The sequence below is a fragment of the Diabrotica undecimpunctata genome, chromosome 8, assembly GCF_040954645.1.
Source record: "Diabrotica undecimpunctata isolate CICGRU chromosome 8, icDiaUnde3, whole genome shotgun sequence".
Classification (NCBI taxonomy): Eukaryota; Metazoa; Arthropoda; class Insecta; order Coleoptera; family Chrysomelidae; genus Diabrotica; species Diabrotica undecimpunctata.
In genome coordinates, this window is record NC_092810.1 from 135,026,066 (window position 1) to 135,053,040 (window position 26,975).

Sequence of the window (26,975 nt, forward strand, 5' to 3'; positions counted from 1 at the left end):
ACTTTACACTATTGAAGAACAACCTTTGAATAGTAACTACTGTGAACACAAGGCGTGTTAAAGTTTTCTATCAATATATTTATCACCCTGATCAGACCTGGAACTATTAATTTCACAACTCTTAGGTTAAATTCACTCTTAAATACTCGATTTTGATCGATTAGCCATTTTAAATCGTTTAATTGATGTAATATAAAATAATATACTGTGGAATGTCGCTGTTTAATACGCAAACTTGGGATAGCACTAACATAATACGAAGTACGATACTTAAATGTATCTAAAATATTGAAAATTTTAAGAATATTACAATAAAAACAGGTAACATGTACTGTATATTTAAAATAGACAAACAGATAAAAAAGAAAGGAATAACTCCAGCTTTCAGAACAAACAACAACTTAAACAAATATATTCAAAATAAAAGCCAAAAGAAAAAGCACTTAAACAGTGGTGTATACAAAATTAAATGTGGTGACTGTCCAAAAAATTACATCGGTCAAACTGGTAGAACCTTTAACAAACGTGTAGCAGAACAAAAAAGGGCTTTCAATAATAGAAAAACAGATTCTACATATGCACTTCACCTTCTAGATCATAATCATTCTTTTAATGACGAATTTCAAATTCTTCACATTCAAAATGACGGCTTTAAGCTATCTTTATTAGAATTTACGGAAATTAATAAATCCAAAAAATACAGATATAATTCTGAATGACCAACTTGAGATAAACAGCTTTCCCCTCCTCAACTTATTTAGTTAAAGACTATTAAGTGTAGACGTATAGTAAAAGTACATAAATTGAAAATGACATTCTACTGAAAGAGTTGTAGTGATAATAAATGTTGTGGAAGTGTTGAAAGTAACGATCGAATCCATCACATATTTCATAAAAGCTGGCACTAGATGGCAGGCGCATTAATAACATCACTGTTGGCTCATCCCACTTATTGCAAAAAAGTCAACAACGGTCTTAAGGATGTTGACCTAAAGGTACGTATTTACATATCGAATCAACAATTTAAATAGCTAATCTATACCAAAACCGTGCTTACTTTTCCAACACAAGCCCTTTCTTTTCTTATATAACAGTAACTGTTTTGTCCAGATAAGAATTGTAAAATCTCGCCAGCTACTTGGATATTATCTGGATTAAAAACAGAAATTGCTAGCAAAAACATATGCGAAAAGTCTCAATTATAGCTTGCATGCGTTAGCATTAAAATTATTGTTCGAAATCTAATACTTTAATCTAAAAATTAGGCAAAACCGAAGAACTGATTATATTCTTTGGTAATTTTGAGATCGCACTAAAGTGGAAGCTTGTAGAATAATTAGTATTATATATAGATTGTTAAATATACACTTTTCTTGTTGTTTTTTGTTTTATTTAAATTTATAGCTCAAACATTAACGCATATTCTGACATGCGCACAACACGCTTCTAGTTAATTTGTGCGCTTGTTAACAAGTTTGATAAGTTACAATACAATGTGATGATCGTTGGTTTTCGGCCTCATAATTTTGTAATTCCATCATATTGTTACGATAAATATGAGTCATATTTAACCTGTAAACATTTTGTTATTCTCACTTTTGTTCTAGTATATTCTCCGACCCGCCAGAAACCGGCCTGGCGTTCCCTTTCATTCGAGAAGGGTCACCACAGGTCAACATCCATCCGCTTCGAGAGATTTCAGTCTAACGACTGTTTGATATAAAGAGAGGAATGCTCATGGTGTCAGTCTGAAAATATAATCGAATCGAGTTTCGAATTGTAACGCGGAAATAAATATTGTAAATAAGCAATATAAATTAAAGTAGTTGTGATAAGTGTAAGAATATTGTATATATAAATTAAATAAAGACTAAAGTAAATAAATTAGACTAATAAACTCAGTTCAATATTTAGATGTCAGTTGATTAGTAAAATTTGTTTGATGGTGTAATGTTACGGTTTGCATTTAGTTTGGAGTCTTTTTATTTCATGGATAAATAAAATCATTTAGTTCATACTTTCAGATTATTCTTAAGTGTAAATTTCCTAATTTGTTTCTAATTTCAGTTGTTAATATTGTTACGCGTTTAACTGTACATGTATTCGACGATTGTGTTCGAACTAACGACAGTCGAAAAGGGTTCCCACAGCCTGATGTCACGATGTCTGTGGAACAATTCTAATTCTTCCAAACAATATCTGGAGATTTCTAGAGGCATAGGCGTAGACTGTATATATGTAGAGAAAAAATTAGATATGAAGTGGGTCTGAATTAAAAATTCGTATTGTAAAGTCTGAAATATAAATTTGTATATGTAAAGTAATAAATATATATTACATAAATTAATTATGACTTAATCTTAGTGTAAATAAATTAAAATAATGATTAAATAAAATAAACGTAAAATTATTAATAAATTAGAGATAATACCGTTGCAATCTTGTAATTCAGTTTAGATAATGGTTTTCGGCAGACAGTATTAAAAAATTAATCGTTACCCCTTAATGGGTTTTAATTTGTCTAAATAAATGTGCTTCGCAACCGTGTTATATTTCCATGAATTTTTGTTGATTCCAATGGGAGAAGTAAATACGTTCCTTTATTTTCTTAAGTATAAAGTATAACTTAATCATATGAATATTTGTTATCTTATATACGACGGTAGTTCGATAAGTATTGAGTCTCACTGGTGCCTCTATCAAGAGAAATTTAGTAGCGAGCAGTACATTCTTGTAGGCGACTATCACAATTTCAGCCGATTCGGACTCACAGTTTTGTTTTGACCGCGTGTGAAAGCTGAATTTTAACAAAATGGAAAAGAGTAATATCAGTCAGTGACACAATTCTTATTTTTGGAAGGGAAACCGAGCAGCCAAATCAAAGAGCGCTTGGATGCTGTGTACGGTGACTTTTCTTCTACTGGCGACTTTCACAAATTGGTTTAACGTGTTTCAACGTGAGCGCACGTCGATTTTTAACGACCCACGGCCAAGTGCCACGAAAACAGCTACCACGAAGTATACCCTGACAGAATCCATGATCTTGTATTGTAAGACAGCCGATTGAAGCTGCGCAAGATAACTGAGACTGTATGCATCTCAAAAGACCCACGTGACTCATATAATGCATGAAATGTTTGGTTTGCTCTCTGGATAACGAGCCATTTCAAGAGACCACTTCAATGAGCAGTGTTTGACGATTCTTAAGTGCAATCCGAAGGAGTTTCTGCGTCATTTCGACCGTCGACGAAACATGGATCCACTGGTACACACCAAAGACCAAGGACTATCAGATAACGTGCTCTTAAGAAGGCTAAGACTGTCCTATCGGCCACAAAGATGATGGATACCGTTTTCTTCTGGGATTCACATCGAAGGTGCGATCTACATCGAATACATAAACACTCACATTTATTCCATTCTCCAGATTTGGCCCCATGCGACTTCTTATTGTTCCCAAACTTGAAGAAGTCACTCGCAGAGCAAAAATTTGGAGAAAGGAGACTATGTTGAGAAATAAATCGCCAAATTTTCCAAAATTTTCACACCATGTTCAACCCGTCCTGTGGATGTATGGAACGTGACGTAAGTCACGTCTATTAAATTTTCTGTTCATATCATTATTAGTAACACTGTTCCCTTGCTCATTCCGATGCAGTTCGCCATATTAACAAGAGTCTTAAGTCGAATTATGATTCTTGTCATCTACCACTGTAGATGGAAAGAATTATATCAATAATTTTAATATCATTTAACCATCTTTGATCATCTCTCTTTTTCTACCCCTTTTTTATTATTATGCCATGCAAATTTAGTGTCTCACACCGTTCTATATTACAATGATCATCAGGGCTGTTAAATAATTAATATGAAGAATAATTTTAATGTCTCCGTACTAATAGTAGCGTTTTATAGAATTTCTAAGAGCAAGGCTACGTTGCATGTCCAATCATAGCTCTAGCATACCATGTTGAGAATATATTTTGATAACTGTGACCTATCTGAGAATATATTTAAACAATCTATATATTTTAGCCTAACCATACTCAACATGACGATGAGTTCGTCATAATTGCAACAAAGCGACAAAAAGCTTAAAATTTTTAAATTGTATTGTCACTAAAAATCAGTTCTTCTGTTCATTTTATTTCAATTCCCGTACCATTATAATTTTATTAATTTTTTTATTTATATCTGTCGATATGATGTTCAACATCCTTGTACTTGACTAGAAAAAAATTTCATATCACGATCAAGTCTCTTAATTTCTAAAACAACCAAAAAAATCAATATTCAGTTAGAGATTATCAGAAAATATTCTGAAATGAAAATAAAGCTATCGGTTAAAAATATCACTAAACAAAATCACATAAATGCTTAAAAATAACACAATAAAAACGCATTTATAATATATTCATAGCCAAGTAAAGGCGTACCTGAAGACTCGCGAGCAATCAGTAGAAACGCAAACCTGTCTTGAGGTAGGGCCGTCCCATACTTTCCCTAGCGCTAAATTATTCTCCTTCGGCAAAATTATTACGCTGTTGGAACTATTATGACGCACTGTACATGCATTTCGCGCGCTTTTTCATGGGTGTGAATATATTATGTACAAAAACAATACGTTGATTCCAAATTATAAATATCAAAATCCTTAATCGTTAAACGATGTATCAGTCTATAAAACATATTTGCTCCATTTTTGTTTTCAGGCCAGTCGTTAGGCAGTTTTAAGAAATATTTATAAAAAAATTCAATGTATTTGAAAAAACAATAATATTAAGTCATAAATGTTAGATAAAGACTGTGGATGGTTATAAATATTAAGATCTTACTTAAAGTAATAAGAAATATGAGCTGATATTACTGTATAAGGGCAACATGATTTCGATAACTATTATGTTCTATACCAACCTTACAATTCCTTTTTTTGTAAGGTAACTTATCAGATTATTTATGCTTAATCAATTTTAAAAGAAACTAAGACCATCTTATAAAAAAAAAGAAGCAGAAGAGGAATAACTAGAAGAAAAATGCAACGAAATATAAGAGTTGAAAAAGCAACATGGCTCTTGTAATATGTACAAGAAAGTGAAAGAATTTTAAAATATCAATAAAAACAACATCGCCCTCTCGTAAACAACAACAATTAATTTATAATACCAAAAATAAAATACACGAATGGAAAAAATGTATACAAGAGCAGTTCTGCGATGAACAAATTGATATTACGATAAATAATTCTAATGAAAGCCTATCAATTCTAAAAGTCGAGGTGGAATATGCCATTGAACAATTAAAAATCAACTAGGGACGAAGTTTACCTTGGAATACTCAAATTGATGGAAAATAATGTTTTGATACGACCAATTTAGATTCAGAACCGGAATGGGGACATGAGAAGCTTTGTTTTCTCTACAAGTACTGTTGTTGAAGTGTTACGACCAACAAAAGTATGTTTTCCTATGCTTTGTCGATTTCGACGACATTTGACCGCGTACATCATAATTAAATGTTAACTTATTTACAGAACATTAATTTAGATGATAAAGACCTCATATTAACAAGATACTTATATTGGAGGCAAAGTGTCAAGATTAGGATTGACGCTCAAATACCCAGATATATTAGTATAAGTAAGAGTATTCATAAAAATGAATACAGAACAAACTTCTATATAACATATGCAGATGACTCCATCTATAGAGTCTTACATCAACTTAAAGATGTTTGTCGAGACATTGGAATGAAGATTAGTAGAAGGTAAGCCACTTGAGTGCACTTTTACCTTTGACCCCTCATGAATTAACTTTTGGTGGAGGCTCCGGTGACGTCACAGCCGAAGCCTCCACAAAAAGTTAATTGATGAGGGGTCAAAGGTCAAAGTCTACTTAAGTAGCTTACCTTCTACTAAGATTAACGAGAAAAAAAAACAAGATAATGATAATCAAAAAGAGGCAGAATGTCCCTTTACCTAAAAAGATAATTGGGAAGATATTAGAACAGGTAAATCATTACAAATACCTTGGCTCCTGAATTATCTAGCAGATTATCTATCAAGCTTGACACAAAACAAGAAATTAAAGCGAAAATTGTTCAAGCTAGAGATAGTTTCTGCAAGATGCATAGTTTATTCTGATAGATATCAAACTGAGATTTAAATTTATAAAATATTTTGTTTGGTCTGCTGTTCTCTATCGAGTCAAAATGTTGACTATAAGAGTCTGAACAAGTGGGAGGCACTTGAAATGTTGGTGTACAGGATAATTTTAAAAGTTCCTTGCACGAAAAACACATGAAGAAGTTCTAAATAGACTAAATATAGAAAAATACATAAAAAATATAGAAAAACAATTATTGAGAACAATTAAAATAAGAAAAATCAGGTATTGACTATAAGATTTTATGTTTTGAAATTACTATTTTACTGTTTTCTGCTGTTTTTTGATAAGCGGCAAAGTTCCATTTGCTGCTTTTTGTTTTCCTGAGCTTAGCAACACTATTTATCAGGAAACAATCGCATAGATCACGGGTTTATCACTCGGTATAACACTTCATTGTGGACGTTGATACAGAATATGAAGGGAGACTAATTTTGTAATAGTAACTATACATTTTTTCCGTATATGTATAACCAAACACAGGAACAACAATTCACTACAATAATGAGGTAATCAACGCCTCACCAATAATGCCTAGACCCAAAAGGCAGTGGCCTGAAGATTTGGTAAAATAGGTGCAACACCTACAAAGACAATTTCATCAGCAAATTTACTAAATATTCTTAACCACTTAATGCATTATCCCGTGTCTGACACGGAGCAGCTTGCCGGTAAATTCGGGACTTGCCCGTGTCTCACACATTCGACCGTTGTACAATGCTATTCAAAGGTTTTATGGCTGTTTCAAGACCCATTCATGACGAATTTATTATTTTTATTATTATTTATTTAATTTTTTATTATTATTAATTTGTTATTATATTCAAATGTTTTATGACCTATTCTGACCCGTTCATGACGAATTTATAATGTCATTTTTTTTTACCATGTTATAGATATCCCTGACGGATGAATTACTCATGTTTTGTTCTTATCACAATTCATGTTGAGTTTTAGATGTAACTGTACTTTAGTTTATTTTCGTTTCTGTCAAGTAGTAGTGTTTTCTGAGTTACATTTGCAAAGTTTACAGTTCATATTATAGGCCGGTGCACAAAATATTTTTGAACTAAATTTTACAACTTTATCATCAGAAATATATGAAAAAATTACAAAAAGGAAGGAAATAAGGTATTACTATATCTTGGTAACAAGGTATACATCGGTAGACTCCAAATTAATGTGTACATTAAGTGGTTAATGATGTAGTGTGGTATAATGAGAGAAATTATTAAGATTTTTTTATGTATTTTAAAGACTAATTAACACGAAATAATATCCATTATTATTTAATATTGAACTGGGTCAAGATTCTGAATATCGAGTAAGTAATTGTATCATTGTTTTTGTAAATATCAAATGTGCTCATTCTTAAGGCACGAGTGCCGAATAAGCAAGGAACACACTTTAATAGTTGAAAAGATTAGAATTAGAGATCAAAATAAACTGGGGGTTCGATCAGTAAAAGATGCTTCGTTCTCCCTTTACTAGTTACCATTGAAAATAACATTATGTAACATCGCTCTTACTTTACAGGACGATCTTGCCATGCCAACTTTACAGTAGATTGCAAATAAACAGTTTACTTAAAAAATATACCCACAGTCTTATCTTATAATAAATAAATAAATAAACAAAATGTTTAAATAATTGCTATCAAGCAAAACATTAAATTGCTGTAACAAATTAAGTATCAACAATAAAGGAAGCTGTATATCTGGAACATGTTTTATCTTACAAAATATTGTAGAACATAAAGGATATTTGTTACAGCAAACGACTGGCCTTATCAGTTCTTAAAATTAACAATGATTAGGTTGTACGACTGTATTATTGTTTAATCGTAAAGGCGTTTCACTGTTCGAATTTTCATCTGGAAGTTGATCGGAAACGTTGTTTGGATCGAATCCCGGATTCAGGATTATATTCGGAACCAGCTCGATGATCTCCTGTTCCTCTATAACTATTCATAAATAACCAAATTAAAAAAAATACTTAAATGTTCAGCATTAAATTAATGTCAAAAGCAATATGGCGAGAAATGCATTGTTCGTAAGAGGTAAGTGTACTTGTTTCTTCAAATATTAGTTTGAATAAAAGTCAATTGGGGTTTATATATCAGTGCAATGTTGGAAGTAGTGTTACTTCTAAATAATTGTGAATATGTTTTATTGAAATTTAACTTTTTTAAATATAGAAGTATACCTCAAACTCGATGGGCACAATTGTATCCAAAATGACTAAGTTATTTTTATATTCAGAGTAAAATGGCCTCCAATAAAATATTTAACGGAGAAGGAACGACGCGAAACGGAACAAAACAGAAAATCAAAAGGAAGGGGAGGAAGAGGATAATGAGGAAGAAAAGGAAGATGATGATGAAGATGAGATGTTCAATCCGAATGTAGTTTTCAAAATTTTTTAAAAATTAAGAAATTATTAGATTTAATCTGTAAATGTTTATAAATCGACAAAACCAATTTGACAGTTGACTGTCATTTGACATTTGGCCTCAATCTTGTGGGCAACTAGCCATATTTTAAATGAAATTCTTAGAGGTATTGCATCCTCGGATTAATATTCAGTGGGCCTTTGTCTAGAATGATATATAGGATTAAAGAGGAAGCGATGCAATGTAATTACGAGTTCTTCTGTAACTTTGAGCATTTCTGATCTTATCGTATCTGGACCTAGTTCATTGTTGAGTTTATTTATAACCAGGCTTACTTCGCCTTCACTTATATTCTTTGAGCTTCTTCTTCTAGTCACATTTCTGGTGGATATGTTTCAGGTTTTGATTGTCTTTATATACATCCTGGCAGTACTATATTAGAGTCCACGTAAATAACAGTATTATACCTTGTTTTTGTAGTTTCATATTGCTCTCATTTGTGTATCAATGTGATTATTTCAGTAATCTATTCGTCAATATTTCATTATATTATTAACTTACAAATTCAAAAATTATTTTACTTACCTCCAGGGACTTTACATTCTTGATATAGAAGAAAACAAGTACCTAAACCAAGCAAAACCAAGGTGCCCATTACAATTCCTACTGCAATAGCCCAAACTGTTGTATCAAACTTATCAGCATTGTCTAGGAAATATCTGGCAAGCTCTAAAAAATTATTATTATTATTATCGAAAAATATTTTTTTTTTATATTGTTATATACTTATGGATACTATTGATAAACATGGGGAAGTTCAGGAGATCTGTTGTAGTAAAATATTCAAAAAACAAGTTATTTACAAACATTGTAGATAGCTTTGTCATATTTTAAAATTAGTTACAATCTTACAGAGTGTTTTATAACGCGTGCCAGATCAAAGCTATATCTTTTTATTAAACAGATAACCATACATTTTATTCTAAATTTGAAATCTGCTTCACTTCCTCATCACAACGATAAAAAGTTGTAACTTATTATCAAAGAATATGGAGCATATAGAAGTATCTTTCCCTGCCATTTTTTAGTCCCTCGGCAGAAGTTATACACATTATAGAGAAGAAGTTGAACAAGATTTTAGTTCCTTATTCTGCCACTAGCAAGCGGTCATGTCAGGGCTATTACTGCTTCTATAAGAGTGGAGCAACAAATGCAACTTTAGATATTTTCTTATGTAGATGCCGCGTGGTCGTAGAATGCTTAGCATTAAATTTTTGCATTTTATAAAATTAGGGATCAAATCCTACCATATATTTTTTAAGAAAATAAAATATTATTATAACTTTTAATAACTGAATCTTTTAAAAAAATATATTGTGATTAAAATTTTTAATTTAAAACGTCCAAATCTACAAATAATATAATTAAAACTCTCTTCTTATAAACTGTAAATAAAATTAATTAAAAGTCAACCACTGGGAGAGGAAGCCCAAAAAATTTCAAGGTATTTCGATCAAAAAACAATTCCTGATCTCGTTAGTACGCTAGAATTGCTTTTTAGCACATACACCAAAGAATTATTATTTACAATTTGAAAATTCCAAATTATGAAGTATAATTTCGGATTTTTAAATTTAAAAAATAAATAAGTAAATCTCAAAAACGCCAATCTAGAGCACAACAAAGGAAGATAGGGAAAAGGGCAAAAATGGCTGGTGGACATGGACCATAGCAAATTCCAAGAAAACCAAACCGGCAACACCCGAAGATAAAAAGAGACTTCGGGAGAATACCATCAGCCCCCTTGCAAAGAGTTCCTAAGAAACCAAGGGGCTCGTTAGAGCCCTCGGAGATCTAACTCTGTTAGATCATAAAGCACTGTGAAAAAAGTATTAAAAATGGTGGTAGCATATAGACATATTTAATTGCCGATAAGTTTCTTTCTCTAATGATATTTCTCCACATATTTTATCAGTTTAAGTCATGATTAAATTGAACAATAACACTTTACATAGAGAGTCCTTCACTCCTTTATTATCCTTACACTCAGAGTTCAAAGTGCGCATCGTTACACAAAAAGTATTATTTGTTTCATTAATATAACATTTCGTGAATTTATTTAAAAAATCATATTGCAACAAATTTTAAAATGTGGAGTTAAACATGTCTGAAATTTTTGTAAATAACGTTTTTTGTATCTTTTACTACAACAGATCTACTAAGCTTCTTGACAATAATCAATCTCCCTGTATATGCTAGCTACTTAAATGTTTGATATCTATATAAATGTAATTATTATATACATTGATTTCTACTCTGATAAGTGAGACCTTGCTCTGGTAGGAGAAATCTTTATCCTTCGTCATCATCGCTCATTTTGTGAGGTAAGCACGATAGAGTGTAAACTAAGAACGGCTCGATTTCAAGTATCAGACGACATCCAGATTTCATTAGCCTCCTTCCGATATACCGAACTCTGCCAGGAATAACCATACTCCGCTTAAACGGAATTTACTATTGTGTAATACATTGTATTGTCGAAATTTAAGCTGAAACGGACTCATAGATTTGTTTTGATCGCATGTGGAAGTGATCGTGTGCGCGGCTTTCAGAAAAATGGAAAAATAGCAATATCGGTTGTTGATTCGATTCTTGTTTTTGGAAGGAATATTGCGCAGCGGAATTAAAGACCGCACGGCTGCCCAGGATAACATGACAAAAATCCACGATCTCGTATTAGCAGCCCGCCGATTATTAGCAGACAGTAGGCACCTAAAAGACTGTGGATAATATCCTGCAAAATATTTTGAGCATCAAAAAGTTTTCTGCGCGATGGATGCCACGTTTGCTCATTTCTGACAAGCGCAACTTCAGAGCAGTGTTTAACGCTATTTAAGCGCAATCTGAAGTAGTTTCTGCATCGATTCGTGACCATCAACAAAGCAAACAAAACAAACAGTTGAAACAGTGGATATCACCCGGCGAACGTGGTCAGAAGAAGGTGAAGACCTTCTTATTAGCCAGAAAGATGATGGCCACCCTTTTTCGGAAATTTAAAAGGTGTGATTTACATCAACTACCCAGAGAAGGCAAAAACCACCACAGGGATCTAGTGGGCCAAATTATTGTGCCGATTCGACGCCCAATTTCAGAAAAACGGTGCAATTTGGCAAAGAAAAAAGTGTCTTCCACCATGAAAACGCATCGGCTCACACCTCCACCGGCACGGCCACATTTGACAACCAACTGTTGCTCCATCCACTGTATTCTTCAGATTTGGTCACATGTGCCTTCCTTTTGTTTCCAAACTTAAAAAAGGCACTTGGCGGGCAGAAATTTAAGTCGTATGAAGAGGTCATCGGCCACAGAGGCCACAAGCAAAGAACCTTTGCAGATCTAAAGAAAACTTATTTTTCAGATGAGTTTAAAGAAGTTGGAGCATCATTATCGAACTAAAAGGAGGCTATGTTGAAAAATAAATGACAATCTTTCTAAAATTTTTGTTTTTCTTTTGTGTGCCAAGAACTTATTGGACTGTCTTGTAGCAAGCACCGAAAAGGTCCAATTGGTGATCACAAATAGTGCAGCAAAGACAAAAGTCTAAGTAGCTGTTATAGCAAAACTTCGATGACAAGAGGCTCAAGTAGGCCCTAATATCTATTTTAAAGTCATAAATATAGTCGTAGCGAACATACAAACCATATTTCCATCTCAGTTTGGAGAGGGATGTGGGTACAATCTATAATTCACCAATTTTCAACTATTTCAACAAAAGACAATACAATTGTTTATATCATTGCTACAAAACATGCCTTCTAATAATTAAAATATATAAGACTAAGCAGTTAAATATTTTGAATAAAATCAGTAGACTACTAAAACTATCAGAATCAAAAACAACAAAGAAAAAGATGTGTGACAAGATTTTAAAAATAGAGAACTTGAATAACAGAAAAAACTAATTAGATACTATATTTAATTAGAATAAAACCACAATTAAAAATGACTTATTTTAATGTTTTTATATATAACATAAACTAAAAAGAAAGCTTATTACTTTACCAGATAATTGGTCAAACGAAGTTATAAAAATATAGTGTTTTAATATTTTTTACCTTGCTCTGTATATACACATAGTGTAGTACCGTACACTTCAGTTATGACACCTTTTCCTAATTGATTTGTTGCCCAAATTCTGAATTGGTATGTTGTATTGGGACTAAGATTATACACATCAATTTGTCTCTAAAAACCATAGCTTATAAATAATTAAGTACAGTAATCAAATATATTAAAATTGTTTAAGTTTTTTAACCCCATAAATCTACTATCTACTGCATATAGACACAGAAGTTGAAGATGTCCACATATTAGACATGGAACTATATGCTATATTTCGGATGAAATCGAGAGATAACATATTTTATGACAGCAACAATGATAGGGCATGCCTAGAAGAGAATATGATTTCTGTTTGCCAACAATTTGGAATACTGTTATACATACTTGCACAAAAAAGTTGATAGTGGTAATACTAATTGCAAATGAACAAAAACGATAATAATCTTCTATTGTTTTTGCCATTCGCTGTTAAGGACTTAAGTTGTTAAAAACTGGTGTTAACTTACGGAATTTTGTGGAATATTATTAGGTGGGATTGGTATCCAACTATTATTGGTAAAACCCAGTCTATATTGTGCTGTAAAATTTATAATAGGATATCCACCAGTACCATCAACTTCCCATAATAGAAGAGCTAGAATAGTACTAGGTCTTACAACTACATTGGCCAATGCAGGTGGGGGAGCTGAAAATTAAAAGACAATGAAGAATAAATAATATTTTAAGCCAGACAAATAAAACAATTGTAAATCAAACTTACTTCTTACTGTCAGTTTTACTTTTGCTGTAACATCTGAGTTGACAACATTTTCTCTGCTGCAAGCATATACACCAGTGTCATTTCTATCAACTTGAGAGATAAACAAAGCTCCATTTTCCAGTACAGACATCCTGGCATGCTGCTGATCTTCTCTGCCTTCTCTCACCCACATTACATCTCTGGTCTGGTGAAGAAGACATGGTATTGTAATGTTTTTACCAATATTTACAGAAATTTCTCTTACTATTTCACCTAGAAACAAAAATAATATATCTGAATGTTATAAAACAACATCAAATTATTCAAATTCACAAATAAGCAAAAAGTATAAGTACTCTAATGTTTCAAATTCACAGGCACTACAATACAAAATAGTGTAAAACATGTTCAAAACTTCAAAACAGTGTCTCATTTTCTTTATTATAGGTCTTTATAATTTTGTGATTTATTTCTTATCTTATCATTGATCTATTATGTGTACTAGTTGTTTGTAGATTTCCATTTCCACTGTCTCCAACGTGTACTGAATTTTTTATTTGGCTTTGTTTCAGTGTTACTATTAGCTTACTTGTGGTTCTCACACTATTGTTTTCCTCTTTTTTTGTGGAGTTTGTTTTAGTATAATGTGTTTATTCATTTTAGTACTTTTGGCCTTAATCAATATTAAAAAATATGTGAATAAGTAGGCAACAACCAATAACTCTAAAGATTAAATTAAACATGACAATAAACATTTTAATTGCGAGTAAACAAAATACATAAAAACACAAAGGAAAAGAACAGAATAGCTCAATAAACAAAAATAAATACTATAAAGAAATGAAAAACAATAACCGACACTATGATGAAATTTATTAAAGTATAGGCCAACGATTTATTCATAAAATACGAAACTTTTACAACAAAGTCATAAAATCTATTTATACAAAATTCTAAATTTGATTTTAAAAATGAAATGAAACATATGAAAGTTAATAGCCAGTTTTGTAGTCTTACCATTGGCAGCATATATTATATAGAGATACACAATAAATTCTGTAATTTTATACATTCTTCCATGATATTTTAGTCCAAAAATTAATATTTTTTATACATTTGCACAAAAATAATGAAGGTAAATATGTCAAGTTTTGACGTTTATGTCAATAGTGATTATCTGTAGCCAACGTTAGAAAAAACAATTATCGTTTTTTTGTAAGCAAATCGTTTGTATTTGTTCGGAACGTAATATTGGCAGAACTGCTTAATTTAATTTTGTTATTTTGATTTTATTTTATAGGTTGACCCTGGTAGTAGTAAATGTCAGATGTGATACGATTTTCTCAAGTGATGTGCCGACGGATTTAACGAAATTTTGAAAAATATTTGTATTTTTGAATTGGTGTTAGACTTTTATGTATTTCTACAACAAGTAAGGAACACAGTTCAGAAAAGTAGAAACAATTCACCTGAATATTCTCACTTTTCCTAAGGTAAGTGATAAAATACATAATGTTTCAGTTTCATTTGTTTTAGTTTTTGGATCCATATATCTATACCTACATATTGTTTCAAAGTAAAAATTAAAAATTAGGTAACTTAAACGATTCACACAAATCAGACATTTTCAGTTCTAGGGTTTATTTGAATAAATATTTATATATACAGGAAGTACATTAAAACAGAACATAGATTTTCTATTTACAATAACATAAACATTTATAAATTCCATCAAATTTTTCGAGACTGATTAACACAGCAGTCTTTAATTGTGTTTATTAATACTGACAGTAGGTTTAAACAAAAAAAAACTATATTTTTGCAGGGTTTGGTATAACTACCTAGTAACTTGACCATTGATTTAATATGTTTTTGTATTTGATTTACCTACTGTTTAAAAAAGAATTACAATACCAATTTAATAAGGAAACAGGAAAAAATCTACACTCAGGAAACGGAAAAATAGTTTTACAAATATAACTACTAAGTACTTAATTCAACTTTTTTTTAAACAACAAAGTATATAACTTTTTTTAAAACTATGTAACTTTCTCTTATTTTTTTTTATTGGGATAAGTATTGTATGTTTTTTTATACTTTCTAACCCATTTTGTAACACTTGATAATAACACACAAACTAATGTTACAATGACCTGATCATCCAATCATTATTTGCTTTGGTACTTTCCTAGATCAAGGCTCAACTGGGGCCATATTTGCTAATATCCTACTTATCTTAAATTGAACACCTTGTATTTTTACTTTCATCAATTACATAGTAAATTTGATTCCTTAAAAGAATAAATAAAAAAAATATATAAATATCTGCTAAGTATATGTAAGTACGTAAATTTTGTACTTTTGGAGTTATTTTCAATAATAGGCAGTATATTATTTTGTTCACCATGCTATAATATTTGTGACAAGTTTAAGAAAAAGCGTGTGGATGATTTTTAGATATATTTAACCATTTTGAGGGATGATGCATAGAGATTATTTTTTGACATATCTAAATTAGATTGCTTTATTCAAGAAAGTTTCCTCATTGTATGAGTCCTCATATTGTCCTAGCAATATTGTAATGCTTCATCTAAACAAGGACTCAATGGATAATTTTTTTATCATATCTATGAAGGCTTTGTAATTTGTGTATGTAAGATCCATATTTAAAAGGTAGAGTTTCTGGGTGTCTACTGCAGTTACTACTCTACACATGATTGACCTATAATCCTGTGCTCTAAGAATTAGGTTCATAATTAATTTGCTTGTTAGATCAGTTACCTTTGCATTAACACAAATATTGTTTATGTTATTCTTCTCGATCTTTTACTGCTGAAGGTGGTGACATAAATTATTAATCAGCTTAAGAGATTGCTATGCTCTGCCCAAGTTCCCAAATTTTCCTTGTTCTTGTCAATCTCTCTGATAGTTTCTTGATAGTAGTGCTGCTATAATCCAAGATATTATATTTTTGGTACATAAAATTTACTGTTTCTGGGAAAGCAAAGTTTTCTTTTGGTGGTTTGGATAATAAAGTAATTGTACATGTTGTCTCAAAGGTCCACATTTCGTTGTCATTTGTGTAGGGTAAAGAAGTTATAGGCAGCATATCTATTTACTGTTTAATGACGTGTCCTGTTATTGTCTTTCCTTTCTTTATTTTATTGATTACATCTGTTCCTGTATTTTTTAAAGTGGCTCCCAAGTACTTATATTCATTTGTTTGTTTTATTGATTTGTTATTTTCCTCTGGGTCTTCTGTTTCCTCATATTCCCAAAGCTCATATTTCAAATTCTTCTTTCAGCTTTTTTATCATGTAGACAATGCTTTGTCTTTTGCTTAAATTATTTGTTCATTGGCTAACAAAATGTTATGGATATAGTTGTCGTAAGTTTTTATTCCCATCTGTAAACATTTCTTCTTCCAGTTTTTTAGTATTTCATCTATATAAAGTTTAAATAAGGTTGGTGGCAGGCAGCAACCTTGTCGAAGTCATTTGTAGACTTTAAATGGTTCTGAGTCATTTTGACTAACTTTTATTCCTACATTCATTGTCTTGGTAAAGTGATTTTACGGCATTTATGATGGTATAATTTACTTTTTACTTTTCATTGCTTTCCACAGATGGTTGACTTGAACACTATTGTAGGCCTTTCGGAGGTCCACATATACAATGTGCAATTCAGTGTTGAGCACTATTCTTTTTTCTATAATCTGTTTTATAGAAAATCTATTATCCAAACTTTACTATCCGGGACGAAAACCACTGTTCTTCTGAAGTCTGCAGCTTTTCCTCTATCTTTTCTTTAATGATTTTCACATACACCTTACCCACAGAAGATCTGGGGGCATTCAGCAGGAATGCCGCGAGTCTTTGGTTTGCAACGTAAGGCTATAAGAGTTCTTGCATGCCTTGAGTTTATGGACAATTGCAGATTGGCCTATGAGACTCTGGAAATTCTTACTGTGCCCTCCTTGTATAAATATAAGACCCTTATGTTTTTTAAGAGAAGTGGGGGCACTTTGGGACCCATGAAGAGGTGCATGATCATAACACTAGGCACAGATGTGATCTTGTTCCAGCCTACTGGAGGCTAAAGAGGTGTCAAACTGGATCAGAGTATTGGGAAATTAAATTTTATAATAAATTGCCTGATAACGTAAAGGATCTTCCCAAAACTCAGTTTAAAAATAAAATTAAGGAAATTTAATAAAAAATGTATTTTATAGTAGTGAGAAATATCTGAAATTTCAATTTTAAACTATTTTAACTCAATCTGATATGTGTTTTTATGTAATTAGAATTTAAGATTTTTTAGTAGAACTATTGTTCTGCTTTTATTTTGACGCGTGTTAGGCTACTGGCAAAATTACATCAATAAATGAATTTGAATTTGAGAAGGTGCGACGCATATTTCTGTACAATTATTGGGTCTTTTTGTTTCCCTTTTTATGTAAGGAGCTTAAGTAGCTCATTTTGCATTCCTTCAGTGTATTTTCATCAAATAAGCATTGTTAAATATTCATCCATTTGTATTTGTTCTATGTTTACCCTTTCGTGGGCATTCTGTCTGAATTTCCTCAACATTTTCCATGCCTTCTTTGCTTTTGGGCTTCTCATTAAGAAATCGACATTAGCTTTACATTTTTTTTGCTAAAATTGTTTTTTTTTCTCTTTTTATGTCTTTTTTGTTTACTTGATCCCCTGTGGTTAGCCACCTCTAGTAAGCCTTTTCCTTTTCTTTTATTTGGTTTTCGATCTTTACTGTGAACCAATATGGTTTTCGGAAATTCAGAACTTGATTAATAAAACAAATATTCTTTTGAAATCACATTTTTTCAATTATAAATATTGCCGCGTGGATAAAATTGTAGCTGTTTTATATAAATACAGTATATGCTCTATTCACTATGCGATTTATTTTAAGCAACTAAAATTATGTTAGACTAAGAATTTATACATATCTGATAAAATGTATTAAATAAAAAATCTATTAAAATTTCTCACCAAAGGCTGGCGCCAGACATTCATCACTTAACGAAACCTATCAGTCATAAAATCCCGATCAATATTTAGCATCAAAGCAATAAAACATGGGAGTCTTATTTAGCGAGGGAAACAAATTACGCTGCCAATAAATTTGTCTCGATTTAAATTGCAAGAAGATATAGAAATTACTATCATATTGGCGTTCAATCAACAGGTAATGCTAGTGTTCCTGATAAATATAGACTTCGTCATATCAAATATGTCAATCGTCATCGAACCATTTTTTGCTGTTCTCTTTGTGTGCCCTAGTACTTTATCTGATACGCTTGTCAAAGTTAATTTTATATTTTCACAGGCAGTGTATATGTTGTTATAATCCTTTCTCTGTGTTAGCGCTATCTGTATAGCCTTCTGAAATTTCTGCTTTGTCTTATTATCCCTCAGAACTTCGGTATTCCATAATGCTATTGGCGTATTCTTGTGGATTTTTTGGGACGCTATTCTTGCTATCTTCGTTTTTACCAGAAAATTATCCCTATGTCCCTCTTAGTCTTCTTACCTCTAAGTAGTTACTACCCCTCCTGGAATTTACCAAAACATGATCGATCTGATTTCTTGTGACGCCGTCGTAGGAGACCCACGTTTCTTTGTGTATTTTCTTATGTTTGAACATTGTTGATTTTGTTAGTAGGTTGTGGGATGCTGAAAAGTTTATTAATCGTGTTTCATTATCATTACTGTCATCATGGAGACTATGGTTACCTATAGTTAGTCTGTATGCTGCTTCTCCCAAGATAATATGCATGTCCTGTTTGGGGAGATTATTTGTTAGTTCCTCTAGTTTCTCAAAAAAAGTTGTCTCTTACTTGCTCTTCATATCGGTATCGGTACATGGGCAACAATTAGGGAATAGTTATGGAGTTGTCCTTTTAGTCCGATATAACAAAACCTTTCGTTAACGGGTTTGAAGGATGACTGACCCCACAAGACTTTCCTTGACTATGAAGCCTGTGCCGAATCGGTAGTCCTGTTCACTTCTGCTGAAAAATACTACAGATTTATTAGTTTTTTTTTGTATGCCTTCTCCAGTCCATCTAATCTCTTGTAAGGCAGTTATATCGATATTTATGGATTCAAGTTCTTTGACCACCTGAGTTAGGGTTCCAGGCTCATATAGGCTTAGTACGTTATAAGTTTCTCTATTGCAAATTGCAAGTGAAAGAACACTGCAATCCTTATCTTCACGTGTACCTTCTTTTTTTGTCACAAAATAATCTAAATATTTAGACTAACTTTGTTGATTTTATTTGGTTTTTTTTCTCTTTTGGACTATAAATAGTGTTTTTTTAGAGGCATAGAATTTTGAAATGGAATAGAAGATAATTTTTTTATAAATTGACATGAAATTGACTTTTTTCAAAACATAATCTTTGGCATTATAATTTAAATATGATTTCTGGCATATGACCGCCATGGCTGACTCTAACGTAGTCTAATCTAGTGGTCCAATTTTCGATGACTTTTTTCAACACTTATGGCCGTATATCGGCAATAACGCGGCAAATGTTGTTCTTCAACTGGTCAATCGTTTCAGGCTTATCAACGAGACTAGCGATTTCACGTATCCCCACAGAAAATAGTCTGGCGTTGTTAAATCGCACGATCTTGGAAGCCAATTCACGTGTCCGAAACGTGAAAATACGCGGTTACAAACGTTTCTTTTAATAAACCAATTGTGGCACGAGGTGTGGCATATTGCGCCATCTTGTTGAAACCACAACCACATCATGGTTCAATTGAGGAATGAAAAAGTTCGTAATCATTTCTCTATAGCAGTCACTATTGACTGTAACGTTTTGGCCAGCATCGTTTTTTAAGAAGTACGTCAATGATTCCACCAGCCCACAAAGCACACCAAACAGTCAGTTTACTAGATGTAATGGTGTCTTAACATACACTTGAGGATTATGTTCACTCCAAATACGACAGTTTTGTTTGTTGACATAGCCATTTAACCAAAAGTGAGCTTGATCGCTAAACAAAATTCGCTTATGAAAATCAGGATCAACGGCACTCTGATTTTGGGCATATTCACAGAATCTATACCTTGCTAGACGATCATGTAGCTTCAATTCTTGCACGAGTTGGATTTTGTAAGCACGCAAATCAAGATCTTTTCGCAAAATCTTCCATAAAGTGCTGTGCACGATGGCGGATAGACTGATTCGGGTCTTCCTTTATGCTACGCTCTACATCAGCAACAACTTCTTCTATACGCACTACACGACCTCTCTGTAGATGCGTATTATCATTTAGAGTAAACGTTTCATGGCTAATCGAATTAATTGCTCTGATGGACGATTATGTTGGCCATAAAGTGGACGTAGTGCGCGATACGTATTTCGAACAACACCATGAATTTCAAAATAAATTTGCAATTTGGAAGCGTTGTTCAGGCGTCAGTCTATTCATATTGAAATGCCAAACCAAACTAAATATAAATCACTTGACAGCTGTCAAAATGGACGAAAGTTAAAAAAGTGTTGCCAACTTACAATTCTATACCTCTAAAAAACACCCATTATAATAATTTGGCTAATATAAAGATTTGGCCTATATAAATGCCAAAGCAATTAAAAGTAAGAGGAAAATGCAAACATTTTATTTTTATTCTAGAATTTTAATATTTTAAATCATTTTTTTAAAAACTGGAAATAACTACTGGCCGAATTAATGTTTTAGCTACTTAAAAACTACTAAATACTAAAGGGTTACAAAAAAGCATGTGTACTAGTTTTGTTTTGACTAATCACAGGCTATTACTACTACAATAATAGCTGAAACTGGTTGGTTTTTTGTCAGTGGTATGTTAATATTTGTATATATAATTCTCTAATTTAATTTTTAGGCCAGTTAATTAGAGATTGGTTAAAGAAAGCGCCATCAACAAAAACGTATTTGTAATATGGCTGTACAGAAGAATGTTGTTAATACAGGGCTTTTTGTTTCATTTTTTGTGGATTGGTACAATAATCCCTTTTTTTCGTTCATCTGGCGTTGTTTCTTCTCGCCAAATGCCTTGAATTGGCTTGTATATGGGTCTGTGGATCTGCACGGTGCCTTATTATTCTGGTTACTTCTTCGTATGTCGGGTATATTGGTCTTCTATTTTAGCTATATGCACTTCTATGTGTGATGTATTTCTGCTAGACTGGTCGTTTAACAGTTGATATACCTCTTCTAGATTTGTTCGATTTGCTTGTCGTCAGTAATAAGCTGTCAGTTGTCGTTGTTTCCCGTTCTTGCTTGGTACCCTGCCTTGATCTCTAAAGCTCCTTAAAACATTGTCTTACTTGGTTGTTCTTTCGATTTTCTTCTATACCTTTGATTATTTGTTCCTGGTACTCCTTCTTTTTCCTTTGTTTGTGTATTTTTTTGTGTTCGAACATTGTTAATTCTATTAGTAGGTTGTTAGTAGTAAAATACAGGTTTGTATTTTGAGAACGATTTCCGAAGTGTAAATTGAAACGTCAATAACCTTACTTTAACCTTTAATTGTGGCTTATTCCCATTTAAATAGTAATTACTTTAAAATGCTACAAGAAAATAGTTTCAGAACAATCTAGCGAACATTTTATAATAAATTTATTAAATTCGGGTGCTCTATTATTATTAGTTTTGGGGCTTTGTTTTATTTCCATACTTGAGAATTCCTTATCTATATTCTCCGTACTCAGTGAAATAATCGGACGAATATTTGTTTCCACCCAACTTGGAGCAATTTTATTGAAGAACGTTTCTACCCACTCACCTATTTGGATCCTATTTTTTGAGGAGTAAATGTATATTTTAATTTCTTTTTATATTATTTCCATATATCTTTTAGGTGTGTTTCTGTTAAGATTAATTAATATTTAAATGGGAATAAGCCACAATTAAAGGTTAAAATACATTTAGGTATTTTGAGAACGATTTCCGAAGTGGAAATTGAAACGTCAATAAATGTATTTTAACCTTTAATTGTGGCTTATTCCCATTTAAATATTAATTAATTTAAAATGCCACAAGAAAATAGCTTCAGAACAATATTTCTGTTAAGATGTTTACAAAAATTTTGCCAAGGATATTTTTTGCTTTGTAATATTATTTTTTTGCGACTGTTACTGAATTTTTATATTTTAAATAGTTAGTTAAATTTGACTGCCTTTTGTAAAGCAGAAAGGCTTCTTGTTGAGATATGATAGCATTTGCACATCTCTGATTCCACCAAACTTTGCTAAATTCTGATTTGATCCCTGTTCTCTTCTGTGGGATTGCTAGTTTTGTAGCATGATTTAGAGACTCTATAAAACTTTTATATGATTTTTCATTATTACTTTTTTCTTTTTGTTCATCTACTATCTGAGAGAAAAAAGACCAGTCAGCTTTATTGAAATTAACTTTAGCGCCCTACGTACTGACTGAGTGACCCTAGAAAACTTCCAGATCTACTGGACTACTACATAAGCAAAGGTGTGTCCAGAAACAACTGTCTAATAGAATCCATCTATGATCTCTCATCGGATCATACACCGGTTATTATGAGCCTGAGTACCACAGTTATAAACATCCCACCACCTCCTCGACTTACTTAAAAAAATACCAACTAGGCAGATTTTCAATCCTATCTAGAAGAAAATACCAATCTTAATCTGCGGATTAAATCTATACATGACATAGATACAGCAGCTCACCACACTTGTGCAGACAGCGACATGACAATCTACACCATGAACTGAACGCAAACCAACACATACCACAAATGTTCCCCTGCACATTCGCCAACTCATTGCTGAAAAACGTCGTGCAAGGAAAACCTGGCAAAGGTCTAGAAACAACATAGATCTACATATATTCAATAGACTACGTAGGCAAATTGGAGTAGCCATCAAAGCCGCAAACAACGAAACCTTCGAACATTACACATTACAAACCTTACAGCAAATGACCAGACGTAATGTAAGGAGACTAAGAAGCTTAAGAAACCATACACAACTATCTCTCCCATCCGTAAACCAAATGGCGAATGGGCCTGTTCCAACAAAGAAAAAGCGGGCGTCTTTGTGTGAACATCCTACAAATATATTTCAAACATAGCCAGCAGACCCTGATGAAGAAATGGAAAAACTAATTAGCGCAGCATGTCAAATGTCCCTCCCAATTAAAAATTTTACTCCTATAGAAGTCAAGAAAGAAACAAACAAACTCAACTCATGAAAGGCCGCAGGTTGTGATTTAATCTCAGCACAAAGACCATCCCCGCAAGACCATTACTTTGCTAACAGTTATATTTAACCGCATGCTAAGATTATCATACTTTCCAAAAATATGAAAATTTGCTGAAATCATTATAATCCTCAAGCCAGGAAAACAGCCAAATGAAGTAACATCTTATCGACCCATCAGCCTACTCCCAACTGTACAATACAAGCAAAGTTTTTGAAAGATTGTTGCTACAAAGGATATACGCAAATCATGAATTCCTAACGTTACTACCATAACATCAGTTTGGTTTTCGGGAAAATCATTCCACAGCCCAACAAGTCCATCAAGTCCAACAAGTCCATCGAATGGTAAACGAAATATCAAAAAGTCTTGAAGAAAATAAATACTACAACGCTATATTTCTACACATCTCACAAGCGTTTGACAAATTCTGGCACAGAGATCTACTTTACAAAGTAAAAATAGCACTATCCAGTAACTAATTCCTCCTACTTTTAAACCCTACATATCAAATAAATATTTCTCTGTAAAATTCAAAGACCAACAATCCAACCTGTGTTCTATCAACTTAGGAGTCCCGCAGGAAAGTGTTCTAGGGCTGCTGCTTTTCTCACTTTACACAGCCGATATATCAGAGACTAATAATACTAAAATCGCTTGCTTTCTGACGACGTAGCAATAATAGCTGTAAATGAAGATCCCATACAAGCCTCACAAAACCTGCAACATCATCTGAACATACTCAGTGATTGGTATACAAAATGCAGAACAAAATTAAACAAAACAAAGTCAACTCAAATAACATTTACCAACCGCCACAACATGTGCCCACCTGTAAGAATGGAAAATGTAAGAATACCAACAGTAACAGACGCTAGATACCTTGGTCTTCATTTTGACCAACGTCACACTTGAAAGAAACGTATCCAGACCAAAAGAAGACAGCTCGGCTTAAAATTCCGGCAAATGTATTGGACGTAAATCAAAACTTAACGCCCAAAACAAAATTCTTATATATAAAGCCACACTCAAACCTATCTGGTTCTACGGACTACACCTATGGGGCTGTGCGAAGCCATCGTCGCTGAATATCATACACAGATTCCAGTCTAAAGTACTAAGATCGATAGTGGATGCACTATGGTACGTAAGTAATCAAATACTTCACTACGACTTAAAGATTCCTTTCATCAGAGAAAAATCCATCGAGCCACGGAGTCACAAAATGAACGTACCATTCACCGTGAAAATGAGCTAGTAAGGGAATTATTCAACAACGGTCCAGCCACAAGAAGACTAGATAGAATCTGGCCAAAAGACCTACTTGAAAACTAAACCAAAATAGATTAAGGTGAGACATCATTGGATGCCTCTCCTTCACGCCCAAAACCTGTAACACATTTATTTAATACTTTGTAATGATGTAGATTGTAAATAAATATAGTTATATAAAAAAATTAGAACAGGAAAATCATTCGAAGTACTTATTGTGTATTGTTTAACAGGTTCACTGCGAACGTAATCTAATAGGAACATGCCAGGTGCTAGGAACTTTGTTTCAACAAACAGTGATAAGAGTTGGTTGTTGGTATTTTATATGATGTTTTAGATGTGTTAGACGTTATATGCCACATTTGGGAGCAAATGTCAAAAGGACGCGGATCCGCGCCGTTAGCACCTCACTTTAAATTTTCACACCAAATATTAACGGACGCTAAAGGCTACAAAAAATTATGTTTTATTTGAAAAGTAACAAAACATACACTAACAATAATATAATAAGAGCAACTTAAACGTTATAGGTAACAAATAGTACAAAAAATACACCAACTAGAGTAATTTTCGGTCTTCATGGTATGTTACGAAGCAAGCGCCTAGGCAAAGACCAGGTTTGTCAGTACAAATTAGACATTCATAAATCGTATCTTTTCTTTTTTTATTCACTGTACACACCCTGTACTTTCTACGTTTCGTTTCTCCTTTTTTATTTTTCTCAGCTATTTTGCTCAAAATATGCCGTTCAGACAAGTTATTCAATGTTTTAGGAACATTTTTCTGAGGAGAGCGTAGTAAATTTCTTCTAATTTCTAGTCGAAAGTCATAAAGAGACAGTTTTGTTCCAGAATATTTGTTAAATCAAAAATAACAGTTTACTAAAATAGTATGATACCATTTGATCTTTGCGATCAACACCACTCATATTTTTATTATATTCGGCGATTGGAAGAGGTTTTAGTTTTTTTGTTTTCGTTTGTTCTCACATTCTACCATAACATTGCTGAACTCAGTGGATATACATTACTTCCCGTTTATCGACCCATTTGCCAACAACAACGCCGTTTTTATATTTTGCTACTGACTCGCCTTTTTTTAACTTGGCTTTAGTCAGTTCTACTGGATTTCCTTGTCTTCTTCCCAGAAGAGTTCCTGTACAATATGTTTTGTTCTTCATAAGTGTTTCGGCAAGGTTCATACTCATGTAAAAATTGTCCACAAACAACGAGTGACCTGTATTTAGATGTTTGTGCATCAATTCCATGACAACTTTTTTTGAATGGTCTGTTCCGGCGGTAGTATCAAATTTACCAGCATAAACTTTTTACATAAACCATATTTTTTATACCAAATTTATGGCGCTTATTTTTAGTATACATTCTAAAACAGAGACGACCACGCCATAAAACTACTAATTACTGATTCATCAAGGGAGAGATTTTTGTAAGGCTGATATATGTCATTTATTTTTTGATTAAAATAATTTAACAATGGACGAATTTTGTACAGTTTGTCCTCTATAACTTCTCCTACCTCTGGATTTTTGGCAAAGTGCAGACACCGAAGAATTAGCAAAAAACGGTTACTACTCATATTTTCTGGGAAACACTTTACATTAAAAAGACTATCAGTTTTCCAATAATCTTGCGGTCTGTTGGTTTTCAATATCCCCATGTGTAAGAGTAGCCCACAAAATTTATGTAATTCTTCGGTAATGAGTGGTTTCCAATTTGTTACTCTAGATCTTTTTGTAACACCCGATAGAAATAACTGTTCAGCATATAGATTCGCTTCTGTCACTATCAGCTCAAAAAAAGTTTCATCCGCCAGAAGACGAAAGTAATCAAAAGGTGTCTTACTTTGTGGTGGCTCTACCAACAAGTTGCAACATCTAATAAACTCAAATTGTTTCATTCCATCATGATCATTTTGCCATTCATGTGTATTTGGATTTCCTCCATTTGGATTTAAATTTTCATTCGGTTCCTCCTCGTTTTGCATGGCTTGCACAATTCCCGAAATATCGTCGA

General features: G+C 32.6%; 2 protein-coding genes across 2 annotated transcripts in view; one reads left to right on the forward strand and one right to left on the reverse strand.

Annotated features, from left to right (window-relative positions):
• Window positions 1–5,844: 5,844 nt before the first annotated feature.
• LOC140448059 (protein turtle homolog B-like) lies at window positions 5,845–14,569 on the reverse strand. The gene is made up of 6 exons (XM_072541107.1): window positions 14,432–14,569; window positions 13,436–13,687; window positions 13,182–13,360; window positions 12,669–12,798; window positions 9,139–9,282; window positions 5,845–8,124 (listed from the first exon to the last, which is right to left on the reverse strand). Exons 1-6 carry the CDS (start codon window positions 14,484–14,486, stop codon window positions 7,964–7,966), a joined length of 921 nt encoding a protein of 306 aa, XP_072397208.1. The 5' UTR covers window positions 14,487–14,569; the 3' UTR covers window positions 5,845–7,963.
• Window positions 14,570–14,725: 156 nt separating this feature from the next.
• Window positions 14,726–26,975, forward strand: part of rdgB (retinal degeneration B) — a 148,854-nt gene continuing 136,604 nt past the window's right edge. Inside the window, 1 exon segment of the mRNA XM_072541108.1 lies at window positions 14,726–14,907. The gene's annotated coding sequence lies outside the window, so the exon portion shown is untranslated.

Coding starts and splice junctions, on each gene's coding strand:
- LOC140448059 (XM_072541107.1), bottom strand. CDS start 14,486: ATGTATAAAATTACAGAATTTATTGTGTATCTCTATATAATATATGCT. Junction 12,799..13,181: donor ATAATATTCCACAAAATTCC/GTAAGTTAACAC, acceptor TATGGTTTTTAG/AGACAAATTGATGTGTATAA. Junction 8,125..9,138: donor AGAATGTAAAGTCCCTGGAG/GTAAGTAAAATA, acceptor ATTTATGAATAG/TTATAGAGGAACAGGAGATC.